This window comes from Eptesicus fuscus, chromosome 13, assembly GCF_027574615.1.
Source record: "Eptesicus fuscus isolate TK198812 chromosome 13, DD_ASM_mEF_20220401, whole genome shotgun sequence".
NCBI classification, from domain to species: domain Eukaryota; kingdom Metazoa; phylum Chordata; class Mammalia; order Chiroptera; family Vespertilionidae; genus Eptesicus; species Eptesicus fuscus.
The window spans coordinates 44,935,312-44,962,303 of record NC_072485.1 but is presented as its reverse complement, the minus strand read 5'-3'; the positions used below and the strand labels follow the sequence as shown (position 1 = coordinate 44,962,303).

The window sequence follows — 26,992 nt, the reverse complement described above, 5'->3', positions numbered from 1 at the left end:
CCCCTGAACATCTTCTCAGGGGCTCCCTGTCAGTCTAGACTTCCAGGCCAGTGCCTGGGCGTGGCTGACCCTCTCCCTTCTGGCCAGACTTAGGTTATTTGCCTGCCTGCTGCTGTCCAGCTCCCACCCACACTCGCATGCGTTTACTGTCCCTCCTGGCCCAGGACCAGTGGGCTGTGGCTTCCAAACTTCTTTCTCCTCACGAGTGCCTGAAGCAAGAGGGCAGCTCTCCAGGTGGTTTCCTGGAGTTCTTACTGTTAGTAACCATAGGGAAGCAGGCATAAAAATAACCAGTGGGGTGTTCATAATGGTTACAAGAAGTCTTAATATTCGATTCACTCAGCATACATTTAGAGTATCTACCAGGTTCCAGTCATTGTGTTAGGGACACAGAATACAGCAATGAATGAATCATTCAACTCCCCTTCCCCCCCCCCACCACACACACACTTCATGGAGTTTATAATGTAGAGGGGAGGTTCATGTGCAAAGAAACAACTTTACTGCAGTAAGAGAACATCCATGATGGGGATACGTGTGAGGTACAGAAAGGCCATATAAACGTCTTCCCAAAGGTGAGGATCCTTGAGCTCAGACGTAAAGGGTAAGCAGGAGTTTATGAGGGGACGGGACAGGGGAAGGTACCAAGCAGAGGTGGCATGCACAGAGTGGGAGAGGCTGACTTGTTTAAGGGTGGGAGATGGGAGAGTGGGAGATGAGACTGTGCAGGGAGGCGAGACAGTGAAAAGTCCAGCCAAGCCACGAGGTGTGAGCTTTTTCTTTAGGGAACATTGAAGCTTTCTGAGTAGAGGAGTAACATGATACTTGTTTTCTAAAAAATACTTTTGACGATCCGTGTAGAGCAGTGGTTCACAGCTTGAGGTGATTTTGCCCTCTGGAGGGGACATTTGGCAATGTCCAGAGACATTTTTTATTGTCACAGTGGGTGGGGTGCCACTGGTACCTAGTGGGTATAGGCCTGGGATCCTATAATGCACCACGACAAAGAGCTGTCTGGTCCAGGATGTCAATCGTGCTGAGTTGAGAAACCCTGGTGTAGAGGAAGGATGGGGGATCAGACAGCTATGAGATGTGAACTTAACAGTTCAGGGGAGAGACAACCTAAGCCTAGGTCAGGACAGTGATAATGGTGATGGAAAGAAATAGACAAATAGGAGAGATAATGAGGATTTACTTAGTCCCTGGTTGATTGATATACCGGGCGAGGAAAAGGGAAGAACACATTTCTGGCTTGAGTGACTGTGTGGATGGAAGAGTCATTAGAGAGGGGTTTGGAATGATCATGACTTTAGTTTTGGACAGGTTGGATTTAAGGTTCCTGTGAGGACATCCAAGTGGAGATGTTGAGCAGGCACCTTACAAGTTTGGAGCTCAGAGAAGTGATCTGGGTCAAAGTATAGACAATGGTCAGAGCCACAGAAGTGGAAGAGAAGACCCTAAGCAAGTGTGTAGCGTGAGAAAAGGCCAGGGAGAGATTCCAGGGAACAAAAACTTGTAACAACAGACAGAGTAAGCGGAGGTCAAAGGAAGACTGGGGGTGGGAAACGTGGGAGGGGGGTGGCGGGGACCGGAGAGCGTAGTGTCAAGAAGTCAGAGTGGGAGAAACACCTGGGAAGGAGGTCAGGATGGGCTGTTGCAGTAAGTTTGTGGTCTGTTAGGAGTTTTAGAGAGTTCACAGATAAGGGTCTTTATTTTCTCCTTGAAATAGTGCATTTGATGAGAGGTTTGGGTGGGGTGGGGATAAGAGTTACAGCTTTGGGGAGAGATTGCTGGGTAACAGGGCGGAGAGCCTGCTGAAATGGAGATTGTGCATTTGCAGTGGAACCTCTGAGCAGGGGCTGCAGAGGCTGGGAAATTCACTTCTGCCTTGGTCATTTCCAGTCAATGGCTGCTGCGCCTTCTGGGGTCAGTTCCTGACAACTTCCCCTGACCACTATTTATTGCTTTCTTCCTGCAGCGAGTCAGAGGGCAAAGGTCTTTAACAGCTTCTGGAGATGGTGCCGCAGCTGTGCTGCAGCCTGCAGGCTTGATGCAGGGGAAGTTTGTCTCCTGGGATATCGGGCCCACGGCCACAGTAACGAGTTGGAGCGGGAGCTGTTTCCAGGGTCCAGCCATGTCAGGGTCTTAGTGTCTCTCAGGAGGGTAAACAATGGCACAAATCATTTCTGTCAAGGGCCCAGGCAACCATTAGAAGTCCTTGGCCAGCCTTCTCCCTGAGCAACATTTTCTGGCTCAGAAAGGGGAACTCTCCAGCTTCCTTTTACAGCATATCATGACCCTGAGGCCCTTGGATCCACAAAGAGCACTTTGTCACAGGCTACCGCAGTCGGCACCAGCTAGCCCACTATTGAGGCCCTAATGTGCACCCATGATATAAAAGTCAGTTTGAAAGAAGTTTTTGTTGTAAGGCAGGGCAATCAGAATGTCCGTTTACTCAATGAACAAATACACATAGAGGTGTGCCTGGCCCTATCCTGGCCTTGGAGCTCCCAGAATGGTGTCTCCTGCTGATCCAGCTCTGAAATGTTCAGAGGCTCCTGATATTGGTGTCCAATCATTCAACTTTTTCTGACCCAGTCTGGGAGATTATCAAGAATTAACCAGGAAAGCCTTTCCCTAGTTCTTAGTTTTGGAGAGCCCCTACAACTGAATGACTTCAATGTTGGACTTTCAATATAGACCTGAAATTCTCCCTCTCCCACTTCCAATGAAGTTTGCTTGAGAGGTGAAAGGGAAGCTAAAGTTGCATGAGCCACAACCATACATCCATAGAGCAGACCCTGATCACTTCAGTCATCAAATTTCAGTATCAATCAGATCTCATTCTGTAACGACCAAACTCAATAAAGAGTAACCCTGTGACATCAGCCTCTATAGTTTTATCAGTCAGCCACTTCTCTGCCTGGAGTGATGATGAGACTTGGTTCTTCACTCCCTGTGATCCACCAGGAATTTGCAGTCAGAGCCCTTTAGTACTCTTCTTCATAAGTGAAATTGGTCCTCATTCTCTGCAGATTTAATATCTGTCAGTTTGCTGACTCTCTAAAATTTAGGTGTGACCCTAAAATCAATACTTGTGGAACTTTTGCAGTCATTCTCGGACATGGGCAGAGTGATGAAAAATTCAAGTTACCTAACGCACACAGTTTCAGCTGAGGCTGAACATGGCCAGGCTCTGCCTTCACGTTTCAGTTCTTATACTGTAAACAAGAGTCCTTCATGCAGTCTGTTTAGTGCCAGGTTTTTTTGCATTTTTGTGCTTTTTGTTGGTGATTTTGCTGTTTAAAGTGGTCCCCAGGTGTGGTGCTGAAGTGCTGTCTAGTGTCCCTAAGCACAAGAGGGCTGTGATGTGCCTTATGGAGAAAACAGTATGTGTGTTCAGATTAACTTTGTTCAGATAAGAGTTATAGTGTCATTGGCCATGTGTTCAATGTTAACAAATCAGTCTATATATATAAAAAGCCAGTGACCAGAACACTGAACAACTAAATGATTTGAAGGACCAGTCCCTATGATGCCTACTGCACCCGGCCAACCAGCCTGATTGATCGGAGGCAAGGCCGGCCGGCCAACCCCCCGCATCTCCTTCCCCCCTTCCTCCCACCTCCTCCCTCCCTCCGCTGGCCCAGCATGATAGGCCCACATCAGGGCGGGCTGGCCAAACCCCACCTGTGCATGAATTTGTGCACCGGGCCTCTAGTAATATATATTAAGTTAGGTGTCTTTAAACAGAAACACACGTAAAACAAGGTTATGTATTGACAAGTTGACAAAAATATTGTGACAAGAGGCTCACAGGAACCTCACACAGGCAAAGTGTTTTGGTGTGTGTCCTACTAATTCCCTCTGTGTGTCCACCATCTAAAGACTCTGAGCCCCAGGTGGCTCAGGGCCTGCTCCTCCTAATTGCCATGTATCTCTGGCTTTTCTGGCCAAAAAGATATGGCAACACTCACCCCAGCCTCTCCCGCAGGTGACAGCCACAGATGCAGACAGTGGCCCATTTGGCCTCCTCTCCTATTCCTTGGGTGCCGGACTTGGGGCCTCGGGGTCTCCCCCTTTTCGCATTGATGCCCACAGTGGTGATGTGTGCACGACTCAGACCCTGGACCGTGACCAGGGGCCCTCAAGCTTCGACTTTACGGTGACGGCTGTGGATGGGGTGAGTGGGCAGACCGTGGGCAGGGTGGGACATTGGGATAGAGCATTCACCAGGGCCAGATAAAGCCCACCTGACTTATGGCTACATATCTCACCAGGGAGGCCTCAAGTCCATAGTGTATGTGAAGGTGTTTGTGTCAGACGAGAATGATAACCCACCTCAGTTCTATCCACGGGAGTATGCTACCAGCCTGAGCGCCCAGAGTCCACCAGGCACAGCCGTGCTGAGGGTGCGTGCTCATGACCCCGACCAGGGGCCCCATGGGCGACTCTCCTACCACATCCTGGCTGGCAATAGCCCCCCACTCTTTGCCTTGGATGAGCACTCAGGTGAGGATCCTTCTGTACCCAGGGTTTATCCCACACCCCTTTCCCACCTGCCGAAATGAAGCACTGCCCCCCTTTCAACTCTGTTGTTTCCTTAAACATCTCTGCTCTCTCTCTCTCTCTTCCCAGGGCTGCTGACAGTAGCCTGGCCCTTGGCCAGGCAGGTCAACTCTGTGGTGCAGCTGGAGATTGGGGCTCAGGATGGAGGTGGCCTGAAGGCAGAGCCCAGTGCCCGAGTCAACATCAGCATTGTGCCTGGAACCCCCATACCACCCATATTTGAACAACTACAGTATGTCTTTTCTGTGCCAGAGGATGTGGCACCAGGCACCAGTGTGGGCACAGTCCAGGCACACAACCCACCAGGTATCATTTATCATTATTCCCACTTAACGCCACACCCAGACACCCCGATATAACCCTCGGTCTCCATCTCAGGGTACCCCAGATAGCCCCAATACAAAACACTGGTTCCAGTTCCCACCATCTTCTTGGGCATGTGCAGGCGCTCTGCTTCATCCTCAGCCACGTGACTATCACCCTAGTGCCATCCAGTTTCTCTGCCAACACCTGCCCCGCCCCCTATTCCTTTGAAAGGCACAGGAGTGAGCATTGTGTAACCCCTCTTGGGATCAGAGTCTGGTCCCAACTCAATAGGTGCCCCTCCATCTCTTTCCTGACCACTCCCTCCTCCCTAGGTCGCTTGGGGCCAGTGACACTCGCCCTATCAGGTGGGGATCCCCGAGGACTCTTCTCCCTGGATGGGGCCTCGGGGCTGTTACAGACGCTTCGCCCTCTGGATCGGGAGCTGCTGGGGCCAGTGCTGGAGCTGGAGGTGCGGGCAAGCAGTGGAGTGCCCCCCGCTTTCGCTGTAGCTCGGGTGCGTGTGCTGCTGGATGATGTGAATGACAATTCCCCTGCTTTCCCTGCACCTGAAGACACAGTATTGCTGCCACCAAGCACCGCCCCAGGGACCCTCATCTATACACTGCGTGCCCTGGACCCAGACTCAGGCGTTAACAGCCGAGTCACCTTTAACCTTCTTGCTGGGGGTGGCGGGGTCTTCACCGTGGACCCCACCACAGGCCACGTACGACTTATAGGACCTCTGGGGGCCCCAGGGGGGCCAGCGCATGAACTAGACCTGGAAGCCCGGGATGGAGGCTCCCCACCCCGCACCAGCCACTTTCGACTGCGGGTGGTGGTACAGGACTTGGTGACCCGTGGGCTGGCTCCCCACTTCGACAGCCCTACCTACCGTGTGGACCTGCCCTCAGGCACCACCCCTGGAACTCAGGTTCTGCAGGTGAAGGCTCGAGCACCTGATGGGGGCTCTGTCACCTACCACCTTGCAGGAGATGGGCCAAGCAGCCCTTTTGGCCTAGAGCCACAGAGTGGGTGGCTCTGGGTGCGGGCAGCACTGGACCGTGAGTCCCAGGAGCTGTACACACTCAAGGTAATGGCAGTGTCTGGGTCCAAAGCTGAGTTGGGGCAGCAGACAGGCACGGCCACCGTAAGGGTCAGCATCCTCAATCAGAATGACCACAGTCCCCGCTTGTCTGAGGAGCCCACCTTCCTGGCTGTGGCAGAGAACCAGCCCCCAGGGACCAGTGTGGGCCGGGTCTATGCCAGTGACCGAGACTCGGGACCCAATGGACGCCTGACCTACAGCCTGCGACAGATGTCAGAAGACAGCAAGGCCTTCCGCATCCACCCCCAGACTGGTGAGTACTGGCACCCAAATTCTGAGGCCCCGTAGCCTCATCCTCAGATTGGGGAAGCATCAGACAGGATCCCCAGAGCCTGGTCATGAAGACCAGCACTGAGCTTGGAGTTTCACCCCGGGTTTCCCTCGCACACCCCCCAAACCCCAGCTTCTCTGCGTTATCCTCAGCCTCTGGCTCTGCCTCCCTAGCTACTCCATACATGACCCCTCTCCTGCACTCCCAGGAGAAGTGACCACCCTCCAAACCCTGGACCGAGAGCGGCAGAGCAGCTACCAGCTCCTGGTGCGGGTGCAGGATGGGGGGAGCCCACCCCGCAGTACCACAGGCACCGTGCACATCGCAGTGCTCGACCTCAACGACAACAGTCCCACCTTCCTGCAGGCTTCAGGGGCTGCTGGCGGGGGCCTCCCTGTACAGGTATGTGATGGGGGGAGGACTCTGTCCTGAAGAAGTGAGAGGGAATGAGCGTCTCCCATAAAGCTGTAGATGTAGGTAAGAGATGCTTTTTGGAACAAGTGTGAGAGCAAAAAAGGGGCTCTGTCTGCACACAGGTGAGGGGAACTCCATCCTGGGTTGTCTCAAGAACAGGAAAGAGACAACTGTAGGCAAGTTGTGTGTCCCCACAGGTACCAGACCGAGTGCCTCCAGGGACACTGGTGACGACTCTGCAGGCCAAGGACCCGGATGAAGGGGAGAATGGGACCATCCTGTACACGCTGACCGGTATGGGGGTGGAGAGAAGGGAGTTGATGGGTGCGACACACCCTCATGACCTGCCCAGCTCTGGGACCCAGGCCCTCACCCTTCCACTGCCTATCCCCAGGTCCTGGCTCAGAGCTCTTCTCTCTGCACCCTCACTCAGGGGAGCTGCTCACTGCAGCACCCCTGATCCGAGCAGAGCGGCCCCACTATGTGCTGACGCTGAGTGCTCATGACCAAGGCAGCCCTCCTCGGAGTTCCAGCCTCCAGCTGCTGGTGCAGGTATGGCTGCCCCGCCTCCAGTCTGTCCACTTGGCCACTGCTGTGGACCCACCTCCAATAGCTCCACCTTCATTGGGTCCTTTTCCCCTCTCCTAAGGCTACTCTGAGCACCCTTCCTGCTACCCGTGGGCAAACCCAGACCCCCCCTTTTACACGGGTCCCCCTGCTTTCTTCCTCCTGCCTCCGTCCACAACAGGTGCTTCCCTCAGCTCACTCGGCTGAGCCCCCACCAGATCCTTCAGAGCCAGACCCAGCGGCACCCGTGCCTGTAGTGCTGACGGTGACAGCAGCCGAGGGGCTGCAGCCTGGCTCCCTGTTGGGCTCGGTGGCGCCCCCTGAGCCAGCAGGTGTGGGAGCACTCACCTACACCCTGGTGGGCGGCGCGGACCCAGAGGGTACCTTCGCGCTGGAGGCGGCTTCGGGGCGCCTGTACTTGGCGCGGCCGCTGGACTTTGAGGCCGGGCCAGCGTGGCGCGCGCTCACGGTGCGCGCCGAGGGCCCGGGCGGCGCGGGCGCGCGACTGCTGCGCGTACAGGTGCGCGTGCAAGACGAGAACGAGCACGCGCCGGCCTTCGCCCGCGACCCTCTGGCGCTGGCGCTGCCGGAGAACCCAGAGCCCGGCGCTGCGCTGTACACTTTCCGCGCTTCGGACGCCGACGGTCCGGGCCCCAACAGCGACGTGCGCTACCGCCTGCTGCGCCAAGAGCCGCCCGCGCCCGCGCTGCGCCTGGACGCGCGCACCGGGGCCCTGAGCGCGCCGCTGGGCCTGGACCGCGAGACCACGCCCGCAATGCTGCTGCTGGTGGAAGCCACCGACCGGCCCGCCAATGCCAGCCGCCGCCGCACGGCGCGCGTCTCCGCGCGTGTCTTCGTCACTGACGAGAATGACAACGCGCCGGTCTTCGCCTCGCCCTCACGTGTGCGCCTCCCCGAGGATCAGCCGCCTGGGCCCGTGGCGCTGCACGTGGTGGCCCGGGACCCGGACCTGGGCGAGGCCGCACGCGTGACCTATCGCCTGGCTGCTGGCGGGGACGGCTACTTCCGGCTGCACTCAAGCACTGGTGAGTTGTGCCCGGTGGCCAGGTGCGAGGAGGGTGTGATGCGAAGGGGATGCGGAGGTTTCCTTCCAACCCGCCCTGCTGATCACCTAGGAGCGCTGTCCCTGGTGCGGCCCTTGGACCGCGAACATCGAGCTGAGCACCTCCTGACCGTGGTGGCCTCCGACCACGGCTCCCCGCCGCGCTCAGCCACGCAGCTCCTAACTGTCAGTGTCGCTGACGTCAACGACGAGGCGCCGGCTTTCCAGCAGCAGGAATACAGCGTCCTCTTGCGGGAGAACAGCCCGCCCGGCACATCTCTGCTCACTCTGCGGGCAACCGACCCAGACCTGGGTAAGACCTTGCGGGGTGGGGGGAGTTGAGAGAGGGATGGACTAGGGCAAGAAAGGAATATATATATATATATATAATCACCCTCCATGCTGCCCCTCCTCAGGGGCCAATGGGCAGGTGACCTATGGAGGCATCTCTGGCGAGAGCTTCTCCCTGGACCCAGACACTGGAGTTCTCACGACTCTTCGGGCCCTGGATCGGGAGGAACAGGAGGAGATCAACCTGACAGGTACGCATTGACAGGACCCTGAAAACCTGAGAGGTGTTGTAATCCCCAGTGTTACATAAGAAAAAAACCCCAATTACCTTCTAGAAGCTTCCATCCATTACAGCACAGCTTCTGTTACATTTTTTTATCCTTTTGGGGAGTCAGCAATTTGGCAGAGTGCAAGGTCAACTGATTTCTAGGCTGTCACCAGTGTGACACAAACTCTCAAATGCAAAATGTCACAGCTATGCCCTCTAGGATTCCCTCAGATTATACTGCAGACATTTAACAGAGGAGCATATTTGAGTGCCTAAGAGGTGAACTGACTTGCTCAAGCTAACACAGCTTGAAAGGGGCAAAGCTGGAACTTGAACCCAGATCTTTGGATACCTCATTTAATGTCACACCACCGCTACATCTTGCATGCACCAAGCATGGGAGGTGAGAAGAAAGTAACATCTCTGAAACCTGTATATTTATGTGTATATGTCCACATGTAGGCACCGATGTGCTTGTGGGGTGTAGAGAGATGGACATTTTCTGTTTTGTGTGTGCACCTGGTAAACGCGTGTGAACACTGTGTGGTATGGATTTCTCCATGGGATGGGAGCGGACTAGAGCTCATTGATTTTCCTTCCTCATAGTGTATGCCCGAGACAGGGGATCACCTCCGCTGTTGACCCATGTCACCGTACGAGTGGCTATAGAGGATGAGAATGACCATGCCCCAACCTTTGGGAGTGCCCATCTCTCCCTGGAAGTGCCCGAGGGCCAGGACCCCCAGACCCTTACCACACTGCGGGCTTCTGACCCAGATGTGGGAGCAAATGGGCAGTTGCAGTACCGCATCCTGGGTGAGAACCACATCCTCCATGTTGGCCTCTGTCAGACTCAGTCAATGTGTCAGGGTCTCCTTTTCCTTCTCCTTATGTATTCCTCTTCCCCCTCTCCTCCCACGCCCCCGCCCCCGTGCATATATCTTTGTCTCTGGGTGTCTCCTGTGCTTCTTCAGCTCTTTATCTCCCTCTCTGACTCTATTTTTAACTTTGCTTCTATTTCTTTCTTGTCTGTCCCTGTAGAGCAGCAGTTGCTCTCAAACGTTTTTCTCTTGGGAACCTTTAACATGCTTACTTTTTAAAAAAGAAATGGTGCTTTTTAAAACTATGTTTTTATTTTTTGTTGTTTTTTAGAGAGAGAGGAAAGGTGAGGGATAGAAAGATGAATACAAACAGAAACATCGAGGAGAGAGAAACATCATTAATTGGCTGCTTCCTGTATGCCCTCTACTGAGGATCCAGCCTGCAGCCCAGGCATGTGCCCTGACCAGAATCTAATCCAAGACCTCTTGGTTCCTGGGTCAACGCTCAACCGCTGAGCCACACCGGCTGAGCAACATGCTTAATTTTTGAGATCCCTGGAAAGCTTTTATTTGTATGATAAAATTGTGTGATATAACATTATAATCAATATGTAATATAAATATATATGTTTGTCAATATTATATTAGATATTAAAGCTAAGAAGATATAAAATATTGCAAAGCAAGCCAATGAAGTATACTATTTGACATATTTCTGCATAGGCACATGTTAGGGTTTCAAATAACAGTTTGTTGGACAGTAGTGAGGTTGCAAAGATGGTAACAGGTGTAAATGAAGGTAAGCCAGCAAAAACTGAATGAATCTCTGAACATGTTTATATCCTAAACTTTCTACCTAGACTATTCTAGAAAACACAAGAATATATCAGCACACATTCCATTAGCCATCCAAGTGATGATGTCATCACATATACCATCTGGACTCCACACTACATTGTGAGATAATGAGAATGAAAAAGGCATTTAATGTCTTAGTATTGCTATGAAAATAGTTCTGATCTTATGTACTCTCGTGAAAGGGTCTTAAGAGACTCCTAGAGGTTCCCAGACCACACTCTTAAGATCAGCTGCTTTATAGTAAGGTATTTCTTCACCTTCTGTGTTTATCTTTGTTTCTCTGCCTTTCTTCCAATTTCTTTCTCTTTCTCTTTCTTTTTCTCTTTGTCTCTTTCTCTTTCTCCTCCTCCTCTCTCCCTCTCTCTCTCCCTCACATCCTATCTCATTCTTTTCTGTTGCCTATAAATCAGTCCCACTCCCATGGGCTGATACGTGTATGCTTATGTGTGTATGCCCTTCTCTGCAGATGGGGATCCATCAGGAGCCTTTGTCCTAGATCTAGCCTCTGGGGAGTTTGGTACCATGAGACCACTAGACCGAGAGGTGGAACCAGCATTCCAGCTGCGGATAGAGGCTCGGGATGGAGGCCAGCCAGCTCTCAGTGCCACTCTGCTTGTGACAGTGACAGTGCTGGATGCCAATGACCATGCCCCAGCCTTTCCTGTGCCTGCCTACTCTGTGGAGGTGCCTGAGGATGCCCCGACAGGAACTCTCCTGTTGCAGCTACAGGCTCATGATCCTGATGCTGGGGCCAATGGCCATGTGACCTACTACCTGGGTGCAGGTGCAGCAGGAGCCTTCCTGCTGGAGCCCAGCTCCGGGGAACTGCGTACAGCCACCGCCCTAGATAGAGAGCAGTGTGCCAGCTATTCCTTCTCCGTGAGTGCGGTGGATGGTGCAGCTGCTGGGCCCCTGAGCACCACAGTGCCTGTCACCATCACAGTGCGTGATGTCAATGACCATGCACCCACCTTCCCCACTAGTCCCCTGAGGCTGCGCCTGCCCCGCCCAGGCCCCAGCCTCAGCACCCCGACCCTGGCTCTGGCCACTCTGCGAGCTGAAGACCGTGATGCTGGTGCGAATGCCTCCATCCTCTATAGGCTGGCAGGCACACCACCTCCTGGCACCACCGTGGACTCCTACACTGGTGAAATCCGTGTGACCCGCTCCCCTGTAGGCCTGGGCCCCCGGGATCGTGTCCTCTTCATCGTGGCCACTGACCTTGGCCGTCCTGCTCGCTCTGCCACCGGTGTGGTCATTGTGGGGCTGCAGGGGGAGTCTGAACGTGGACCCCGCTTTCCCCGTGCTAGTGGCGAAGCTGTGCTCCGTGAGAATGCACCCCCAGGTGGGTCCCAACCGTGTCTCCCAGCCTCGTATCTCTGCATGGGCTGGAGTTACTAAAAATGGCCCCCAAACTCCCTCAGTCTAGTGCTTACAGTCCAACCAATACCATCCTCTCTGCAGGGACTCCCATTGCCTCTCCTAAGGCTGTCCATACAGGGGGCTCAAATGGACCCATCACCTACAGCATTCTCAGCGGGAATGAGAAAGGGACATTCTCCATCCAGCCTAACACAGGTAAGGGGCAGGAGCAGGGGGCTCTGTGAAGGGACAGGCTCCTGGAGGAGCTCCCCTTTGGGCCCAAGGAGACTCTGGTGGGGGAGGGGCTGCCCTTGAGTAAGAGGCCTCAGAGAGGAAGGCTCCAGGGCAAGGAAGGGGCATTCAGTGATGCATTCTGCCTTCTCCCAGGAGCCATCACAGTTCGCTCAGCAGAGGGGCTGGACTTTGAGGCAAACCCACGGCTGAGACTAGTGCTGCAGGCAGAGAGCGGAGGAGCCTTTGCCTTCTCCGTGCTGACCCTAACCCTGCAAGATGCCAATGACAATGCCCCCCGCTTCCTGCAGCCCCACTACGTGGCCTTTCTGCCTGAATCCAGGCCCTTGGAGGGGCCCCTGCTGCAGGTATGGGATATGATGGGAAGATGGGGGGGAGGGCTGGTCAGACTTGACTGTGCCCAGACCAGTGCCAGCAGCCTCCTACTTCCAACAGGTGGAGGCAGATGACCTGGATCAGGGCCCCAGTGGACAGATCTCCTACAGTCTGGCTGCATCCCAGCCAGCACGGGGACTGTTTCATGTAGACCCAGCCTCAGGCGCTATCACTACCACAGCCATCCTGGACCGTGAGATCTGGGCGGAAACACGGTGAGCCCTGGCTCTATAGACTCCACAGCCCCATCCTGGGTCCATCCAACTTCCAAGTCCCTCCTGGAATCCCCCTCAATTCCTAGCCCACATTCTGAGTCTCCCTAGCCCTGCCCAGTGTTCTCCCTTATCCCCGGACCCCTCCCCCAATTGTGCTCCACCTGACTATGTCCAGGCTGGTACTGATGGCCACAGACCGAGGAAGCCCAGCCCTGGTGGGCTCAGCTACTTTGACGGTGATGGTCATCGACACCAATGACAATCGACCCACCATCCCCCAGCCCTGGGAGCTCCAAGTATCTGAAGGTGAGGGCCGGGTAAAGTAAGAGGTACAAAGGGTGGTAGGGTGGCACTGTTCCCCACTCTGGGGCTCCAGAGGTGTCTTGAGCCATGCCAAACACATTTGTCCCACGTACGTATTGCAGATGCACTGTTGGGCTCAGAGATTGCACAGGTCACGGGGAATGACGTGGACTCCGGCCCGGTGCTGTGGTATGTGCTGAGCTCATCTGGACCCCAGGACCCTTTCAGCGTAGGCCGCTATGGAGGCCGGGTCTCCCTCACAGGCCCCCTGGACTTCGAGCAGTGTGACCGCTACCACCTGCAGCTGCTGGCGCATGATGGGCCTCACGAGGGCCGTGCCAACCTCACGGTGCTCGTGGAGGACGTCAATGACAACGCACCTGTCTTCTCACAGAGCCTCTACCAGGTACCAGTGTCCCTGGATGTCCCCACACCCAGACCCAGGTTGGTTCGTGTTGGAGAGAAGGGAGGAGGCTAGAAGTGTCTGAGATGGGCTGGACCTTAGAATTGACCTGGGGATGGAGCTCTAGGCGGGAGGGGAAAAGGTCTCATCTCAAACCAGTCTTGCAAGTCGTGGGAACTGTATCCAGGTTCTTTGCCCCATGCCCCAAAATGGGGAAAGGTGGGCAATTCAAATACTAAGGAGTATGGGCTCCAAGCTGGAATGGATACCAAGTACGGCTCCTGGGACCCACCTCCAGAACACAGGCCGGATGGACAGCAGGGCAGCATGGCCATGAACATTTGTCCTCATACCTCAGGTGATGCTGCTGGAACACACGCCCCCAGGCAGTGCCATTCTCTCCGTCTCTGCCACTGACCGGGACTCAGGTGCCAACGGTCACATCTCCTACCACCTGGCTTCCCCTGCTGAGGGCTTCAGTGTTGACCCCAACAATGGTGCGTTCTGTCCCGGTCTGACCCCATATCTTTGACTGTGTTGGGCCGTATTCTGACCTCCTTCCTAGAATTTCTTGTCCAAACTCTTAACTCATAGATCTCTTACCCAAAGAGGACATTTTCCCTCCTTTGTCTCTATTTTAAGCCCTGTCCTGGCTGCATGTCTAAAAGCTGTTCCCTGAGTCCTGGAGTCTGACTTCTGAGGCCATTTCCTAGGTCCTGAAGGGTCACTTGCTCTGTTCACCCATAGCCTCTGCTGCATTCATGTTTCTCTCCATTCCCTTCTCACTTCAGGGACCTTGTTCACGACAGCGGGAACAGTGGCTTTGGGCCATGAGGGGCTAGGAGTGGTGGACGTGGTGCTGGAAGCTCGAGATCATGGGATGCCAGGCCGGGCAGCCCGAGCCACAGTGCATGTGCAGCTGCAGGACCAGAACGACCACGCCCCGAGCTTCACATTGCCACACTACCGTGTGGCGGTGACCGAGGACCTGCCCCCTGGCTCCACCCTGCTCACCCTGGAGGCCACAGATGCTGACGGAAGCCGCACCCATGCCGCTGTGGACTACAGCATTGTCAGTGGCAACCGGGGCCGAGTCTTCCAGCTGGAACCGCGTCTTGCTGAAGCCGGGGAGAGTGGTGGACTAGGCCCCCAGGCACTGGGATGCCTGGTGTTGCTTGAGCCTCTAGACTTCGAAAGCTTAACCCAGTATAATCTAACTGTGGCTGCAGCTGACCGGGGACAGCCGCCTCGCAGCTCAGCCGTGCCGGTCACCGTCACCGTGCTGGACGTCAACGACAACCCACCCGTCTTCACCCGAGCAGCCTACCGCGTGGCAGTATCCGAGGACACGCCTGTTGGAGCCGAGCTGCTGCATGTGGAGGCCTCTGACGCCGATCCTGGCCCTCATGGCCTCGTGCGTTTCACCCTCAGCTCGGGCGACCCTGCAGGGCTCTTTGAACTGGATGCGAGCTCAGGTGCCTTGCGACTGGCCCGGCCCTTGGACTGTGAGACCCAGGCTCGGCATCAGCTTGTCGTGCAGGCTGCAGACCCTGTGGGGGCACACTTTGCTCTGGCCCCAGTGACCATCGAGGTCCAGGATGTGAATGACCATGGCCCAGCCTTCCCACTGAGCTTGCTCAGCACCAGCCTGGCGGAGAACCAGCCTCCAGGCACCCTTGTGACCACGCTGCATGCGATGGATGGGGATGCCGGGGCTTTCGGGAGGCTCCGCTACACCCTGTTGGAGGCTGGACCAGGGCCTGAGGGACGTGAGGCATTTGCACTGAACAGCTCAACAGGGGAGCTGCGGGCACGAGTGGCCTTTGACTACGAGCACACAGGAAGCTTCCAGCTGCTGGTGGGTGCTGCCGATGCTGGGAACCTCTCCGCCTCGGTCACTGTGTCCGTGCTGGTGACTGGCGAGGATGAGTATGACCCGGTGTTCCTGGCTCCAGCTTTCCACTTCCAAGTGCCAGAAGGTGCCCGGCGTGGCCACAGCCTGGGTCACGTGCAGGCCACAGATGAGGATGGAGGTGCCGATGGCCTAGTGCTCTATTCCCTTGCCACCTCTTCTCCCTACTTTGGTATCAACCAGACTACAGGTGCCCTGTACCTGCGGGTGGACAGCCGAGCACCAGGCAGCGGAACAGGCCCCTCTGGAGGTGGGGGCCGAACCCGGCGTGAGGCACCACGAGAGCTGAGGCTGGAAGTGGTGGCACGGGGGCCTCTGCCTGGTTCGAGGAGTGCCACAGTGCCGGTGACCGTGGATATCACCCACACGGCGCTGGGCCTGGCACCTGACCTCAACCTGCTATTGGTGGGGGCTGTGGCAGCCTCCCTGGGAGTGGTGGTGGTGCTCGCACTGGCAGCCCTGGTCCTTGGGCTGGTGCGGGCCCGTAACCGCAAGGCGGAGGCAGCGCCTGGCCCAATGTCCCAGGCAGCACCCCTAGCCAGTGGCTCCCTGCAGAAGCTGGGCCGGGAGCCCCCCAGCCCACCGCCCTCCGAGCACCTGTATCACCAGACTCTCCCCAGCTATGGTGGGCCAGGAGCTGGAGGTCCCTACCCGCGGGGCGGCTCCCTGGACCCTTCCCATTCAAGCGGCCGAGGCTCAGCCGAGGCTGCGGAGGATGACGAGATCCGCATGATCAACGAGTTCCCCCGTGTGGCCAGTGTGGCCTCCTCGCTCGCTGCCCGTGGCCCCGACTCGGGCATTCAGCAGGATGCAGATGGACTGAGTGACACATCCTGCGAGCCACCTGCCCCCGACACCTGGTATAAGGGCCGAAAGGCAGGGCTGCTGCTGCCAGGTGCAGGAGCCACTCTGTACCGAGAAGAGGGCCCCCCGGCCACTGCCACGGCCTTCCTGGGGGGATGTGGCCTGAGCCCTGCACCCACTGGGGACTATGGCTTCCCAGCAGATGGCAAGCCATGCGTGGCAGGTGCACTGACGGCCATTGTGGCTGGCGAGGAAGAGCTCCGTGGCAGCTATAACTGGGACTACCTGCTGAGCTGGTGCCCTCAGTTCCAGCCGTTGGCCAGTGTGTTCACAGAGATCGCCCGGCTCAAGGATGAAGCTCGGCCATGTCCCCCAGCTCCCCGTATTGACCCACCACCCCTCATCACTGCCGTGGCCCACCCAGGAGCCAAGTCTGTGCCTCCCAAGCCAGCCAGCACAGCTGCAACCCGGGCCATCTTCCCGCCGGCCTCTCACCGCTCCCCCATCAGCCACGAAGGCTCCCTGTCCTCAGCTGCCATGTCCCCCAGCTTCTCACCCTCACTGTCACCTCTGGCTGCTCGCTCACCCGTTGTCTCGCCATTTGGGGTGGCCCAGGGCCCCTCAGCCTCAGCACTTAGCGCAGAGTCCGGCCTGGAGCCACCCGATGACACGGAGCTGCACATCTAGCTGTGGCCCAGGCTGGGCCCCGACCTGGGACACGCACCGTGTCCCCAATGCAGGCCCCATCTGAGCCTGCCCTGGGCAGCCTCGGACCACGATTGGCCACAGGGGAGACCCGCTCCCCGCCCCAAACTTTCCAGTGGGAGCAGGTCGCACGTCTCACCCCGGCCCCATCAGAGTACCACCACCACAGAGGCCCTGTGGGCACTGACCTGTGGCCAGGTCCAGTGTGGGGAGACACGTGAAGGAGGCAGCAGCCCTGGTTCTCCTCAGCGAGGGCTTCCTGCCCTGTGCCAGCACCCTGAGATGGAGCTGAGACTTTATTTATTGGGGGGTAGGGGGGATGGGGGAGGTCCTCCAACCTGTTTGGGCCCAGCTCCTTTGGGTTCCACTGACACCCCTTCCCCTGCCCAGAACCAAGTGCCAATTCTCACTCTGGAGCCTTAATAAACTGCAGTTTGTACCCAGCGTCCGGCTCAGTTCTGTGGGGGCCAGAGGGATTGGAAGGCACCTAGCACACTGTGGACACCCCAGGAGGCACAGAGTGGTGGTAGACACAGGAGCATCCAGGGTGGGGGTGGCACTGGGAGCCAGCTCTCTGCAGTCTATCTTTCCCTCTAACAGGCAGGAGGCCAGGAAGAAGGCCGACGGTGACCCAGAGAGAGGCTGGATGGGTGAAGAGAGATCTTAGGGATGACCAGCTCTAGGCCTTAGGGTCTTCAAGGAGGTGGGGTGGATACAGGAGCAACCAAGTGGCTTATGTGTTTTTCTTGGGGCCACAATATATTCACTTGTAATAGGACTCAAATGTGTTGAGCCTTTGCCATCAGACTTCTGAGCGATTTGCCTGTTTTATCTAAATTTCACTGCAACCCTATGAGACAGACCAGTTTATATTCTAAGTGAAGAAAGCTGGTCTCTGAGAGGTTAGGTGGGTGACTTTCCTGATACACAGCTAGGAAGAACCCGGGTCTTTGGGTCTGTGGGCCTAGGGCAGTGGTCGGCAAACTGCGGCTCGCGAGCCACATGCAGCTCTTTGGCCCCTTGAGTTTTTAGCAAAGGCCAGCTTAGGAGTACCCTAATTAAGTTAATAACAATGTACCTACCTATATAGTTTAAAAAATTTGGCTCTCAAAAGAAATTTCAGTCGTTGTACTGTTGATATTTGGCTCTGTTGACTAATGAGTCTGCCGACCACTGGCCTAGGGCTCCTTTCTTAAGGGCCCCCCGCCCCCCACTCCTGTGAGTCCTGGTGGACTCGCAGTAGGAGGAAACTCTGGGCCAAAGCCAGGGCCGGATGGGCCACCGAGGAAGAATCCAGCAGTGGAATCCAGCACTGGATCCAGAAGAATCCAGAAGTGGCAGCCCCTCCCATTCCCCCCAGCATTCAGGACCGCCCACTTGGGGGAGGAACCTGCACGTCACTAGTTTCTAGGCAGAAGGGTGGTAGTGGTAGACCGTAGGGTTCATGTGATCTGTCACATGACAGCAGATCTGCTGCGAGACGGAATGAGACTCGGAGCCTGGTAAGAAACCAGGAGGGCCTGGGAGAAGGGGATCATGTGGGAGGGAATACATGTTGGAGGGTGGGGAGACCATCACAACCCAGTGGCCGTTGAAACCCACCTGCCATCCCTGCAGCCTCCTAGGGCTGTTAGCCCTCTTCGTCGTGGGCAAATGCACTTACAGCCCGGAACCCGACCAGCAGCGCACGTGAGTTGATTCAGCACGACCTCCCCTTCCCTGTATGCCCTGTCCTACACCCACTGCCCTGTTCGTAGCCTCGCTCATCCCCTTACCAGCCCCTGGCATTCACTCCAGAGTCTCATCCCCAGGTTCCCAGGCTCAGTCACCTATCATCCACCTTCCTGAGCCATATCCGCTGCTGGGGTCCTTCCCACGCTCTCAGCCCCTAATCCCGAACCTTCTGTGACTATTTCCCATCGCCACCCTAACGAAGGCCGTGTTCCTGACCCCACAGGCTGCCCCCAGGCTGGGTGTCCCTGGGCCGTGTGGACCCTGAGGAAGAGCTGAGTCTCACCTTTGCTCTGAGACAGCAGAACCTGGAAAGACTGCCCGAGCTGGTTCAGGCTGTGTCGGATCCCGGCTCTCCTCGCTACGGTGCCTTCGGGGCTAGGGGTGGGGTGTGGGATGCGGTGCAGGTCTGGGCTGAGCCTGGGACAGTGCAGAGCATGTCAAGGTCATGCTCTCCCTGCCTGTCAGCGGGTGATACAGGGCAGTGGCTCTCATTGAAAAGTTCCTGAATGAAAAGTGAACTGAAGCTAACCTGTCCAAAACTGACTCATTCTTCCTCCAAAACCTCCTCCATCTGTGTTTGTCCGGCTAGAAACCTGAAAGCAGATGTGGTTAAGAGCACAGGCTTTCCCCTGGCTAGTGTGACTCAGTTGGAGCATCCTCCCAACCAACCGAGAACCGTTACAGGTTTGGTTCCTGGTCAGGGCACATACCCAGGTTGCTTTTCAATCTCTGGTGGAAGTGCAAGGCGGGTATGGGAGCCAGCTGCTTCTCTCTTTCTCGCTCTCTTTTTCTCTCTCCCTCTCCCTCTGTCTCTCCCTTTCTTCCTCTCTAAAATAAATTATTTTATTTCTTTTAATCTTCACCCCAGGATATTTTTTCCCACTGATTTTTAGAGAGAGTGGAAGGGAGGGAAAGGGAGAGAGAGACATAGATGTGAGAGAGACATATTGATTGGCACGTGCACACACGCACACGCACACACACACACACACCCCAACTGCCTGGAGCTGGGGATCAAACCTGCAACCCAGGTACATCCACTTTTAAAAAATATATATTTTTTATGGACTTCAGAGAGGAAGGGAGAGAGAGATAGAAACATCAATTATGAGAGAGAATCATTGATCTGCTGCCTCTTGCACACCCCCCTCACTGGGGATCGAGCCTACAACTCAGGCATAGACTGGGAATCAAACCGGGACCTCCTGGTTCCTGGGTCAATGCTCAACCACTGAGCCAAAAAGGCCGGGGCCCAGGTACATTCACTTGAACCGAGTGACTCTTAGGTCCACAGGCTGATGCTCTAACCACTTAGCAAACTAGCCAGGGCTTAATTTAAAAAGAAAAAAGGCACAGGCTTTATGTTTAGATCTGGATTCAAATTATGACTCTACAAATGGAGAAGTAGCATCTAGTACAGATGCTTCTTGACTTACAATGGGGGTTACATCCCAATAAACCTACCACAAGTTGAAAATATTAAGTCAAAAATGCTTTTAATACATCATAGCTTAGCCTAGCCTGTCTTAGATATGTTCAGAACACAAGATCCAAGAAATTGGTAGAGTACCAGTTGCTTGCCCTCGTGATCATGTGCCTGACTGGGAACTGTGGCTTCCTGCCACCGCCCAGCATCAGCAGAGAGTATCGTACCACACTGCTAGCCTCAGAAAAGATAAAAATTCGAAGTACAGTTTCTACAGAATGTGCATCGGTCTGGCGCCATTGTAAAGTCGGAATTATAAGTTGGGGATTGTTGCCGAAACCGGTTTGGCTCAGTGGATAGAGCGTCGGCCTGCGGACTGGAAAGTCCCGGGTTCGATTCCGGTCAAGGGCATGTACCTTGGTTGCGGGCACATCCCCAGTAGGGGGTGTGCAGGAAGCAGCTGGTCGATGTTTCTCTCTCATCGATGTTTCTAGCTCTCTATCCCTCTCCCTTCCTCCCTGTAAAAATCAATAAAATATATTTAAAAAAATAAGTTGGGGATTGTTGAACATCTAGGTGCTCACCAATTCAAGTTCCCCAAATCCACTTCCCTTTCCTCCTCCACTGAGATGCTGAGGCTGCCACTTCCAACTCTAAAATAGCCTTTGGTGTATTCCACTTCTCAACCCCTTTTTGCCACCAACTTAGTTTATTCTCTCACGTGGCTGCAGCCAGCCCTGTGACTCTCTTCCCCTCCATCCCCTCCCCACTGTCCTCCACTCTCTGCTCTAAAACCGTCGATGTTTCGCTCCAATGGTCAGGCTGGATTGTGTCCTTCCCCTGCTTGCAGCCCTTCCTGGTGGGTAGAGGCGTGGGGGGAAGGGCGGTCTCAGATGCACCCAGGAGGCGAGTTCTGGTGTGCATGGCTCCATACAGGAAAACGGTGACTTGCCATCATGTTAAAATTAAAATCAACGTGTATGAAAATTTGAGCTAAATTAGATATCATCTTATAATTGGCTCTGAAAATCTCAAAAACTGTTATTGGAAATAAGCTTAAAATGGAGTTTTAATTTATGAACCTCACTTGTTTTTCGTGATCATGGCAGTGCAGGCTGTGGTGCAGCATTTGCAACCTAGTAGCCTTTAGGATAAATCCATATTCCTGGCCCTGGCATTCCAGTTCTCTCAAGCTTGTCTTCCCCTGGCCCCCAAGTATAAGCTGCACCTGCACAGACTACCATGTTGCTATAAAGTCCCTCAAGACCCTTCTCCGGGCTCCCGATGTCTCCTGGTTGAGGTCCAAAAAGGGAAACTGGGAAAAGCAATGAATGAAGGTAAGAGCCTCTACTGAATCCCTGCAGGAAAATACCTGACCCTGGAGGATGTGGCTGAACTGGTCCGGCCATCACCACTGACCCTCCACACGGTCCAAAAATGGCTCTTGGCAGCTGGAGCCCGGAACTGCCAATCAGTGATCACACAGGACTTTCTGACGTGCTGGATGAGTGTTCGGTGAGAGAGAATCATTGCCCCACGGGGGTACCAATTGTGCCACCAGGGAGACTAGTCACCCCAATGGGAGGGAGCTGAGAGCTTGCTGGGGGCTATGGGTAAGAGCTAACGCATAGGGAGACAACTAACTGCCTGGTGATGCTCACACAGCCGTCTGCTCTGTTCCATGTTTTCTGACCTCTGTTCTCTGCTCTCTGACCTCCAGACAGGCAGAGCTGCTGCTCTCTGGGTCTGAGTTTCACCGCTATGTGGGGGGACCTGCAGAGACCCATGTTGTAAGGTCCCTACAACCCTACCAGCTCCCGAAGGCCTTGGCCTCCCATGTGGACTTTGGTAACACCCAATGGGGTTGGTGGGGTTGGGGCAGGCAGGGCCAGGGGCTGGAGAAGTTTAGATGCCATGGGGGGAGATTGGCGAGATTGGCAGTCAAGTGGAGGTTGGAGTCTAAAAGATCTCCTCAAACCTAATCTTCTTTCCACAGTTGGGGGGCTGCACCGCTTTCCCCCCACATCATCCTTGAGGCAACGCCCTGAGCCACAGGTGGCAGAGACTGTTGGCCTGCACCTGGGGGTGACCCCATCCGTTATCCGTGAGCGATACAACTTGACAGCACAAGACGTGGGCTCTGGCACAACCAACAACAGCCAAGCCTGTGCCCAGGTGAGCCAGGCAGGAGCCTTAGGGTCCTTGAAGCCTCCCCACGGGGCCTGACCAGCCAAGGGCCCGCTCTTATCCCCTATCCACGGGGAAGGTTGGGGAGAGCCTCAGTAAAGTGGGGGTTTTAGTCTAAAAGATCTCCTCAAATCTGATCTTACCACATTGGGGGGCTAGTGTGATCTAGGATGGTATCTCTTGGGGCCATGTCCCATGGGGCTATGTCCTATGACCCATGTATCTGCTCTGGCTCCCTCCGTAGTTCCTGGAGCAGTATTTCCACGACTCAGACCTGGCTGAATTCATGCATCTCTTTGGTGGGAACTTTGCACACCAGGCATCAGTAGCCCAGGTGGTTGGACAACAGGGCCGGGGCCGGGCTGGGATCGAGGCCAGTCTAGATGTGGAGTACCTGATGAGTGCTGGCGCCAACATCTCCACCTGGGTCTACAGTAACCCTGGTACTGCCAAGGGGCTTGGTTGGTGGGAAGAGGGATAGGAATGAGTGTTGATCTTTGCTCCTCCGACTGAACTAGAGGGAGATCCTGGAACGTTCCCCCCCCCCCCCCCCCCCGCCTTCCAAATGACTGCCTTGTGCTCCCCTTCCCACAAAACATCCAGGCCGGCATGAGTCCCAGGAACCCTTCCTGCAGTGGCTCCTGCTGCTCAGTAATGAGTCAGCCCTGCCACCGGTGCACACCGCGAGCTACGGAGATGACGAGGACTCCCTCAGCAGTGCCTACATCCAGAGGGTCAACACTGAGTTCATGAAGGCTGCTGCTCGGGGTCTTACCCTGCTCTTTGCCTCAGGTGACCTCCTACTGAAAACTTAGACCCCCACCCACCCACCCAAACTGCGAGCTCTGACCCCACAGTGACCCCTGATCCTATTCTGATCTCTGACTCATACTCTGAACTTAACTGGGACCACTGACCTGACCTCTAAACTCTGACCTCTTGCACTAATGACTAACTCTTGAATTCCTCTCCCACAGCCAAACCTACATACCAAGCTCTGACCAATTAATCTGAGTGCTAAACTTGGTCTCTCTCAGGTGACAGTGGGGCCGGGTGTTGGTCTACCTCTGGAAGACACCAGTTCCGTCCCAGCTTTCCTGCCTCCAGGTAAGCACCCCAGCTCACCACTTATCGGTGACCACCAACCTTTCATCTGTGACCTTATGATCTGGAACCTTTGCCTTGACCCCACCGGGTGCTCCTACGGCTCAGCCTCAGCTTCACATGCCCTGGTTGCTGCACTCCCCTCTTCCAGTGGGTCCCAGGCCCCAAGTCTCCTGAGTAGGACACAGCTCCCAGTGTTTCTCCTTCTCAGGTCCCAGGCATTTTAGTGGAAGATATGGTGGGTGTTCTGTTAGGAAAAGTATGCAGTCACCTCAGCCAAGCCTTCGGGGCTCAAAACCTTAGTCATCACTACGTACATGCTCCCCCACAGAGTCCAGCCCCTCCAGCAACACCCAGGGCATCGCCACCCATTTTGGAGGTACCCTTAGGACCCCTAAAATCTGAGTGCTGTCTTCTGCCCTCAGCCCTTATGTCACCACGGTGGGAGGCACGTCCTTCCAGAATCCTTTCCGAATCACAAATGAGGTTGTTGACTATATCAGTGGCGGCGGCTTCAGCAATGTGTTCCCACGACCTCCGTACCAGGTACGTGTATGTTTATGTGGATGGGTGGGAATGGAGTCGGGGAGGTCAGGAATCCTCAGTTCAGAAGACATACGCACTCAACGATGCTTTTCAGGAGGAAGCTGTTGCCAAGTTCCTGAGCTCCAGCCCCAACTTGCCACCATCCAGTTACTTCAGTGCCAGTGGACGTGCCTACCCAGATGTGGCTGCACTCTCCGATGGCTATTGGGTGGTCAGCAACCGCGTGCCTATTCCATGGGTGTCTGGCACCTCGGTGAGAATCAGCCTGGCCTCCAACCTTCAGGAACTACCCTCAGCCTGTACCCCCGCCAAGACCTTGTGCCCAGAACCCCTGACTTCTCAGAGACCTCTGATCCTTTCAAACACCCCTTCCCCAAAATCCAATTACTTGTACCCTCACCCTTGCAGGCTTCTACTCCGGTGTTTGGAGGGATCCTATCCCTGATAAATGAACACAGAATCCTCAATGGCCGCCCCCCTCTTGGCTTTCTCAACCCAAGGCTCTACCAGCAGCATGGGGCAGGACTCTTTGATGTGAGTGTGGAAGGGAGGTGTGTGAACCTTTTCATAAGAGTATGGGGAGTGCTAAGATAAACCTTAGAGCAGTTCTGATGGGGTAGGATAATCTCTGGGATCTGAATACAGGGTGAGGGGGTATAATCTGTTAGTATTGGTACCAGCAGGCCCAGATCTGATGCCCACCTTATTCCTAGGTAACCCGTGGCTGCCATGAGTCCTGTCTGAATGAAGAGGTGCAGGGTCAGGGTTTCTGCTCTGGCCCTGGCTGGGATCCTGTGACAGGCTGGGGAACACCCAACTTCCCAGCTTTGCTGAAGACATTAATCAACCCTTGACCCTTTCCTGATGGGAGAGAGGGCCTATCCCCTGCCCCACAGCTGGTAGCTTGTTTCCTTATTCTGCACTGTTGGAAGCCCTGCTGCCCCCTCGCCTGTTGACTGCTGCAGACAGCTTATATCCCTGACCCTGAAGAGCTGTGAGCGTGACTTGACTCCCAACCCTACCCTGCTCCATCATCTCAGGTCTCCCCACTCCTGCCTCAGGTTCCTCTACACATGCTATAACCAGTACAGTTTGGGAGCACCCTCTCCGCCCCCCCCCCATCCCCCCCATTCCTTCTTTCTCTTTGCAACCAGGCTTTTCCCAAGGGTTGTCTACACTGTCTGTGTACACGATTTTACTTTGTGTTTGCATCTCAATTCATTTCAATGAGACCTCTGTTCTCCTTTTTTATCTTTCCTCCCCTGACACAGAAACAATGGTCTCCCTGCTGCTTCAAGTGCACTCCTCCCAATCTTTACTTTATGGCCCTCTGTCACAGTTGCCCACTCCCTCTCTTTCCTTAGCTACTAGGGCTTAACTTCTTTTCTGACCATTCCCTCTTCCTCCTTCTCTTTCTCTGCTTCCTCATTGATGTACTTCACTACTGCATCCTTACTTAGTCTATTGCTCTCCTCACTCTATCCGTTGTCCCCTGGAACAAATCAATGATTGGCATCCACAGCCATCACCATCTTACTAAATCAGACGTTCTATCCAACCGTGATTGATACCTCAAGTGCAAGATGTGCAGTTCTCAACACTTCATCTCTCTTCCTCCTTCCCAATCCTTTTATTTCTTCTTGGTGAATATACTACGCTTTTTCCAACCAAGCCAGAGAGCTAAATGTCTTTCTAGACTCCTATTTCTGTCACTCCCCCTCACACACACACACTTCAATTAACAAGTCCTGCTGACTTTACCTCTGACATTATCTTTATCAGTCCACAAGTCCTGCCAGTGTTATATTTCCTATGTATATCTAGAACTCATCTACTTCACTCCACCTCCACTACTACTACATTAGCTTAAAGCCACATTCTCTCTCCTTTGAATTGTAGGCTCTTGCAAAAAGTGACCTTTCTTCCTGCCCTTTCCTAAACCATCTTCCGGAGATAAAATGAAAATCACATCAAGCCATTTACTTGATTAAGACCCTTCAAAGATTATTGGATAAAGTTTAGGCTTTTTATCATGACTCACAAATCTGACCCCTTCCTTGATATTTGTTCCTGAGTAACCAATTGTTTATCCTCCCCTGCTCTTCCCTCAAATATGTTCTTTCACTTTTGCTCAAGATATTCTGTGCCCTTAACACTACCCCTGACTCCCCTTTGCTTGATTGATGTCAAGGATTCTTTCCAGACTCAGTTCAGAAGCCACCTTCTCTTGTGAACCTGTTGGCTCCCTGAAAGCTGGTTGATTTTGGTATAGTGCAAAAGTCCCAGAACTTGAAGCCAAACCTGTTTGATTCTGCTTCTAATACAGACTAGTGGAGAGCCTTGGGCAACTAAGTTCATCTCCCTGAGCCTTGTCCTCACGTGGTACGTGGGGATATCTATACCAGTCTCTCATAACTACCAGTGAATAATTAAATGGAATAAAGGTGATAGAGTCCCTGACACAAAAGTAGGCAGCAGATGTTAATTCCCTTCGTGTTTTGCACTGCACACCCTGTGTCTACCTCTAGTACTGTAACTGCCACGTAGTATTGAAATTGCCAGTTGACCTGTTTGCCTCGCTTTCCAAGGCCAGTAGTGCCTAGAGGACTAGAATCTTGTTTTACTTAACTTTGTATTCCCAGGCCCCTAGCTCAGGATTGGCAAATAGGAATTAAATAAATGTTTGCTACATCAAGAACCTCACTCTTGCATTCAGTGTGATTTTTGCATATGTTGTTTACTCAGGCTGAATACTTTCCTGTCTGCAGCCGCCCTGTGTGCGCTCTCCTGCGGTCCTCATTTCTCCGGGCAGCTGGCGGGGAGGGGGCTTTCCTCCTCCACTACGAACCCTAAAATGCATAACAAGGGAACTAGAAAGGATGCCGATTGGCTGGGAAGCGGTGGTCGAGGGGTGTCGGGCGGGGCCGATGAGTCCAAAGCAAGGTCTTTAGGAGTCCGGCTGAATGAAGGTCCCGGCCCGTGGGAGACAGACCTCGGCATTCCAGGCTTCCCAAACCGGTGGAGCCGCCTCGTACAGGCAGCGGGAGGCGAACCTCCGAGGTTTGGGCTCCGCCCCCGGTCTGTGTCAGCTAGCGGGCACTTAGGCAACCGGTAGGCGGGGAGCCCCGCGG

General features: G+C 54.6%; 2 protein-coding genes across 2 annotated transcripts in view; both read left to right on the top strand.

The window, feature by feature from the left end:
* The window catches only part of DCHS1 (dachsous cadherin-related 1), a 33,324-nt gene extending 16,016 nt beyond the window's left edge, over window positions 1–17,308 (top strand). Inside the window, exons 3-21 of the mRNA XM_008159834.2 lie at window positions 3,995–4,183; window positions 4,281–4,512; window positions 4,639–4,875; window positions 5,208–6,233; window positions 6,460–6,653; window positions 6,863–6,959; window positions 7,060–7,217; window positions 7,414–8,278; window positions 8,369–8,608; window positions 8,712–8,837; window positions 9,461–9,670; window positions 11,000–11,878; window positions 11,998–12,111; window positions 12,283–12,494; window positions 12,583–12,737; window positions 12,913–13,043; window positions 13,163–13,446; window positions 13,802–13,940; window positions 14,235–17,308. Coding sequence (XP_008158056.2) covers window positions 3,995–4,183; window positions 4,281–4,512; window positions 4,639–4,875; window positions 5,208–6,233; window positions 6,460–6,653; window positions 6,863–6,959; window positions 7,060–7,217; window positions 7,414–8,278; window positions 8,369–8,608; window positions 8,712–8,837; window positions 9,461–9,670; window positions 11,000–11,878; window positions 11,998–12,111; window positions 12,283–12,494; window positions 12,583–12,737; window positions 12,913–13,043; window positions 13,163–13,446; window positions 13,802–13,940; window positions 14,235–16,846 — 8,100 coding nt within the window. The 3' untranslated portion in view covers window positions 16,847–17,308. The remainder of the gene's footprint in view (window positions 1–3,994; window positions 4,184–4,280; window positions 4,513–4,638; window positions 4,876–5,207; window positions 6,234–6,459; window positions 6,654–6,862; window positions 6,960–7,059; window positions 7,218–7,413; window positions 8,279–8,368; window positions 8,609–8,711; window positions 8,838–9,460; window positions 9,671–10,999; window positions 11,879–11,997; window positions 12,112–12,282; window positions 12,495–12,582; window positions 12,738–12,912; window positions 13,044–13,162; window positions 13,447–13,801; window positions 13,941–14,234) is intronic.
* A 1,014-nt stretch (window positions 17,309–18,322) lies between these two features.
* Window positions 18,323–26,564, top strand: TPP1 (tripeptidyl peptidase 1). The gene is made up of 13 exons (XM_054725398.1): window positions 18,323–18,366; window positions 18,482–18,553; window positions 18,822–18,961; window positions 21,389–21,539; window positions 21,745–21,872; window positions 22,021–22,199; window positions 22,456–22,654; window positions 22,815–23,008; window positions 23,254–23,318; window positions 23,741–23,861; window positions 23,956–24,114; window positions 24,270–24,395; window positions 24,575–26,564. Exons 1-13 carry the CDS (start codon window positions 18,323–18,325, stop codon window positions 24,713–24,715), a joined length of 1,719 nt encoding a protein of 572 aa, XP_054581373.1. The 3' UTR covers window positions 24,716–26,564.
* The last annotated feature ends 428 nt before the right edge of the window (window positions 26,565–26,992 follow it).

What these genes read in the sequence shown, in the direction of transcription:
- TPP1 (XM_054725398.1), top strand. Translation starts at nt 18,323, where the DNA reads ATGACAGCAGATCTGCTGCGAGACGGAATGAGACTCGGAGCCTG. An exon ending in ACGTGCTGGATGAGTGTTCG is followed by an intron (nt 21,540 to 21,744) that starts GTGAGAGAGAAT and finishes TCTGACCTCCAG; the next exon opens with ACAGGCAGAGCTGCTGCTCT. An exon ending in CCCAGCTTTCCTGCCTCCAG is followed by an intron (nt 23,319 to 23,740) that starts GTAAGCACCCCA and finishes TTCTGCCCTCAG; the next exon opens with CCCTTATGTCACCACGGTGG.